Raw genomic sequence first — 6,006 nt, 5'->3', positions numbered from 1 at the left:
ACCTGTATGCTTTTTGTTTAATTTCTATGTTAACAGCAGAATTATTTGTTATGCATAAACTAATTTCTCTATATAAAAGAACCTGATACAAAATTCATTATTTCAGTGTTGTAAAGGTGGATGATAAAATGGTTATATCTCTATGTCCAAAATGTCTGATTTGCTGTTCTGAAGCCATATATCCCATCTTTCTTACAAGAAAACAGAGGGGGAAACATTTTAAAGGCCGAATAACATTCATAAGGATTTCATGTTCCCATGAAAGAAAATTATAATATTGCACTTCCCTAGAATTTAGTTCAAGCATTTAAATTACTCTTAAGTAAGTCTCTAAGCATGGAAAACACTGAACATTTGAGGAAAAGTTAATAAATGACAGAAGCTGTTGGCAGACAGAAGCTATAAATAGAAACCAAAGGGAGAAAAGTATAACCATACAAATCCCTCAGTTTCTTCTAAATATTATTTCTAGGTACAGCATTTTGAAGTAAATGTTCTCCAAATTAAATATATCTAACAGATAATTTTGGGCGTCAATTTAACTTCAGGCTTTTGAGGATGAAGAAAACATCAGAGATGGTTCAAGTCTTAATCTGCAATAGGATGACAGGAAGTCGGGTCCTGTATTTGGTTCACTGTTAACTTCTAGCCAAGAGCCCATCCACAGTAATGTCAGTACAAGATTACTGTGATTTGTCTTGATTCAGGAACACATTTAAGCCCATGTTTACTGGTGAGTATATGAGCTTTTCAGCTCTAAGTGAGCAAAAAGGCAGCATTAGCCATCTCCCTTAGTCAGCTTTGCACTGAAGGTTCAGCGGGTAACTTCCCCTAAGCTCCCCGAGGAGACAGAGCTGCCTTCTCCAGCTGCTTAAGTATTGTTTGATGGGTTTCGATGTTGCTGCATATGCTATTCCAGTGCAAGATTAACTATAAAGGTACCTAGAGGAATCTTTATAGTAATTCTGTGTCATTTTTCCTCTCTAGCACATAGTTATTTTATTCATTTTGTTGGGAGGGGCTGGGGGGAGTGTTGTTTTTTGACTTCTGCTTAACTTTAAGTATTTTCTTAAATCCCAGTGAAATCAAAAGTATTTGAGCACAGGTTTAACTGCTGTATCAAATAAAAGACACACACATACTTGCTTAAGAGCTTGGCTAAATTAGGAGCTTATTTTGAACTGTAATATGTAATAATATGTAATAAAATGTAATAATATTCCCTCAGGTCTTTGTCAGTTCAACAAAGGACACACGAATCATAGACAATTCACAGATGCCACAGGGAAATCATTCTAACCCTGTTCCCATGGTTTTTAACATTATGAGTTCTATATCTACATTGCCAATACCCAGAAACTTGCTGAAGAATCTCTATATATTTCTACTCTTTTGGAAAAATATATTTCATAGTTACTAGAAAAAGTGAATATGTTTATATGAGTTTCAGTCATGCCAGGTGGTTTTTCACATTTCTCCAACAGTGCTTCAGGTTCAATTTGTTCATAAATGTATTTTTTGTATTAATGGCAAGAAATCAGCAAAAATTACATTTAATTTCTCATAGTAATAATTTACCAGCATTAACGGTAAGGAAACCCACTATTCTTTTTGTATACTTAATGAAATTATGCTCAGGGCTCTATTTCTATGAACTACAAATTATTCCCATTACTAACAGAGAAACAGTAAGAGAAATAGGATTGGTGTCATTAAGAGAACTAATACTGTGGGTCAATGCCTTATTTACTAATGCAAATTAAGCCACAGCCTATCAGGAGCCACTTTGCTCGAACGGCTGAGGATGCACTTCTAACCATTTAGGCTGAGTAAAGGATTCATAAATGCAGAAATTGTTCCCGACTTTTACAGAAAACTGGTGGGCTCATCCTAACATGTTTCATATTAAAATGGCTCCATTGGTAACAATGGATTCATGGCAATTTCAGTCTGAATCCAGGCCTATTCATTTTTTTTCTTTAATACAATAAATTTCACATAGATTGAATTACAAATCCATTCAAACTCAACTAATTTGAAACTAATCTGCTACATACTCTTCCTTTACTTTTTTCATTATGATAACAATTCACTGTTTAGTGAATTGATGCAGGACAAACAGCAAAACTTCTTGCTGTAGATGGGAACAAGCTGCAGTATTGTAGGCTGTCTACATACATTCATAGTGCTACATTAGTGCTATTTATGAATGTAAAAATGAATGATCCTAATTAATATATTGAAAATCTAGTATTTTATAACATTACGACTAACACCTCATTATAGAACACCATTTTTGTGGGCATAGGTCCATTAAGTGAGCAACATATTCTAATTACGTCTTAATGTTATGCCTGGAAATCACATATGTCATGTGGAATTTAAAGGAAAAACTGCATATGTCCTCATTAAAAGTCAAAAATTGTTTCTCTTTTCTGAACGAATCTGCAAAACAGTTTTGCTATCAAATTTGGGTGGTTTTTTTTTTTCCTTTTTTCTGGAACAATGTCATTTTGGTGGTTATTCTACTACTGCTAACCATTTTATATCACAGAATAGTTAATTTATTTCTAATACTACTATACAGTACTCTTGTATTTTCCCCCTCAAATTCTGCTGGAAAGTATCACCTTGTAAAAATATTTTGATGTTCCTTTAGTAGCTATTTATGTTTGGTTTATATATCATTCCATATTGCATTATCATCTCGAGACTCAATATGTACTCAACTTATCTTCCTATTACAAGTTATCAATCACAAAAATAACATGCTTTATATTTAAAGGATTATAATCTTTCATTTTCTGCTCATTACATTTTCTCTGTCTAAGCAACTGCAGCATAGTCACTGCTCTGGTCATTTTTTTCACTTTCCTGTGGGCTGGTGATTGTCACCCTTGGATTTGTGGACATTTTTTCAAGATGGGAATCAACCTAGAGAAAAAGAACAGGTACTGTTGACTTCATCAGGGAACAAAGATTTCACTTCGTTTCAATACAGTGTTAGCTCTTCATACTAAAATTTCCACAGGGGATTCTTCATGTCAAAAAATATTTTCTGAGAGTGATCACATTAACATTTTTATTCACATTATATACCTTCCAAAGGAGAAAGTACTCAAATTAGAGTTTCCCCCCCAAGTTTTTTCATCAAACATCCAGTTACCCACATAGCCATTTAAAGTGAATGCTCACTCATTTTCTCCACTTCCATAAATAATTTCAGCTTTTCTAAAAACAAACAAAAAATCAATATATCAAGCATAGAATAAATGCGGGGCCCAAGAAAACATCACATTACTCAGCTCTCTAAATTGAAAAATGTTCTCATACAGAAACAGAAGAAAGCCTAGCTGGAAGGTGCAAGCAACGATGCCCAGTGTCACAAGAAGCAGAGGATGAGTTTGGTTTTCAGCAGCCGATAGGCAGGGAATATGCAGCAAGTTGTTCTGCTTCTGACACTCAAGAATCTCACTCTTCCCAGATCTGGATTCTCCTCATCAATCAAAACACTTAATTTCCCACATTTTGTTTGCTGGTCAGTTCATCTGACACTCAGGGTAGTCCAGTTGATTTTTCTGAGCTACATCCCTCCATCTAAGCCAGCAGCACATTATCGTGTCTCCTAAATTAATTGGATATTTGCTTTTAAACCAACTAAAGCCTCTTGCTTTGAAGATCTTGTTCATCTCCACTGTCTTTTCCAATTTCTAAGAAACGGAAATGAAACTTCCACAAAGCAAAGGCAAGAGCCCTTTATGAAATGCAACTTCTGTGAAAGTCAACTTATCAAAATAATGAGGCACTGTGGTTTCATGAACACACCCTTCTGCTCTGTCCTAAAGGACAACGTAGTGTGGAAATATACAATGATTATTCTTTTCTGGAAATTACAAGTTTGTTTGTTTGTTCTTTCAAAATTCGGCATACTCATGAAAGCAGGAGATGCAGATTCATCAAATAGTGAGAAACATCTGCTTTCTCAGTTGGACAACATATAATGTAATGACAGATGTAACTGATCTATACAGATGGAAAACAGCTTTTCCCACAAACTGAAGTTCTCGTAAATGCCCTCAGGACTTATCAGGAGTGAGCTACTTAGAGACTAGCTGAGAAGAATGAATAACAGTAACTTAAGAACAATAAACTGAAAGAATAAACACTCACCTGGTTCTGGCTGTCAGGATCCTCTTCTTTTATTTCGTCTTCAGGCTGAAGATCACCTTGGTAGTTCAAGTGCTCCATTCCCTCACCATGTTCTTCATTTTTCTTGGCGTTTAAATGGATAAGTTCCTCTTCCTCTGCTTGGTCAACAGTCTCTGTTGCTTCTGCTTCATCGTCATAATTCCCATTTAATTTCTTCTTGTTTTCTTCCACTTCATTTCTTTCTTTAACAGTTGCCCCACGTTCCTCTGCATTCACTTCTGGATATTCTTCCTCTCCTTTATATGTCTCCTCTTCCCTGTCATTTTCCTCTTCTGCATTTTCTTCTTCATCTACAGTTTCTGCTGGCCTCTGGTGAAAGGAAAAGCAGCAGCATTATGAGACATTTTTATTCAGAATGCACCGTGCAATTCTGAAACGTGACAGACATCAAAATCACGATTACATCATTACTGGGGACTAAGTGTGATAATTTGAGGTTTGTCTACATGGACAGAAAACAATTCTTCTGTATGAACATCCCATAATGCACTCTTATTCTACATTAAAAAAATGTGTTAGTGAGATTTAAATGTATTACACTGGGTTAATCCATTTGACCTTATTCATAACGACTGCAATGAGCTAGATTTAATTTATACAGCAGTAGCTACTTTGTTTCAGCTATTCCAGTTTCTCTGACATTCTAGCATGTAGTACATACCTGTTTATAAAATCCTGTCACAATAAAAGATCATACGTCACTGGCCCACAAACTGCTCCCCAAGAAGCATTTTACCTATCGACCAGGCCACACCATGCCAATCGGTCCTATTGTGCAGCCTGTCTTCTTTGCATCCACAGAAAAGTAGCAAGACGGATGAGGCAGATCTACTGGTCACTTCCATCACAACATCTGTCTTCCCAAAGACCCCTCTATAGGATGGCATGGTCAGGATTTGTTTGATATTTAGCCATTAATTTTTCCTACACAGAGTCAAACCAGCAGACTGGAGGAAAAGGATCTTGTCCCATATTGAAGAAGAGTAAGCAGAAACTCACTATAGATAAAGCTGCTAGCAGCACCGTTTCATGACAACCTGGAAGAGCATGGAGGGTGTTGGTCTCTTCTCCCAAGTTGCAAGTGATAGGACAAGAGGAAATGGCCTCAAGTTGTGCCAGGGGAGGTTCAGATTGGATATTAGGAAAAATTTCTTCACGGAAAGGGTTGTCAGGCATTGGAACAGGCTGTCCAGGGAAGTGGTGGAGTCACCATCCCTGGAGGTGTTTAAAAGGCATTTAGACAAGGTTCTTAGGGACACGGTTTAGTGCTAGAGTGAGGTTATGGTTGGACTCCATGATCCTGACAGTCTCTTCCAACCAAAACGATTCTATGATTCTACATACTATCTAGTTGTAATTTGTCTTCCAGTTTCAGCTTTGAAGATTCACCTGATTATGCAGTGAACCAATGCCCCTGCTGTCAAGGTGACTTACGTACTTGTGCTAAGGTTTGAAAGAAAATAAAGAGAAAAAATATCCCATAGGAGTGACAGGGTGTCTGCCTCCCACACAGCCTCATCAGACTCTAAATCTAAAGCAAACAAGCTAAGAGCAATAGATTATCTCTTAATCAAAAGCGTTTGGAATTTTACTATCATTAGCAGCTCCTTTATGCAGGCAGCTATCTGCTACAGACCTCTAAGTTATGTCTTCTAAAAATCTCTTTTCCTCACTAATACTAACATTTAAAAAAGAAATCATCACATTCAACATATTACTAAAAACCAAGTCAGCAATAACAACAACTGATTGAAGCCTCTTGATGAAACACCTTGCTTTTGCTACGGTATCCAAGTA

The 6,006-nt window shown here is 36.5% G+C and overlaps 1 protein-coding gene across 1 annotated transcript in view; it reads right to left on the bottom strand.

Annotated features, from left to right (window-relative positions):
* Positions 1-2,826: 2,826 nt before the first annotated feature.
* The window catches only part of DCDC2 (doublecortin domain containing 2), a 67,507-nt gene continuing 64,327 nt past the window's right edge, over positions 2,827-6,006 (bottom strand). The window contains exons 11-12 of the mRNA XM_065629625.1: positions 4,171-4,518; positions 2,827-2,934 (exon numbers count right to left, since the gene is read on the bottom strand). Of these exons, the coding sequence (XP_065485697.1) occupies positions 2,827-2,934; positions 4,171-4,518 (456 nt within the window). The remainder of the gene's footprint in view (positions 2,935-4,170; positions 4,519-6,006) is intronic.

The sequence above is a fragment of the Caloenas nicobarica genome, chromosome 2 (assembly GCF_036013445.1).
Source record: "Caloenas nicobarica isolate bCalNic1 chromosome 2, bCalNic1.hap1, whole genome shotgun sequence".
NCBI lineage: Eukaryota > Metazoa > Chordata > Aves > Columbiformes > Columbidae > Caloenas > Caloenas nicobarica.
The sequence above is the reverse complement of the archived record's forward strand: the minus strand, read 5'-3'. Positions and strand labels throughout refer to the sequence as shown.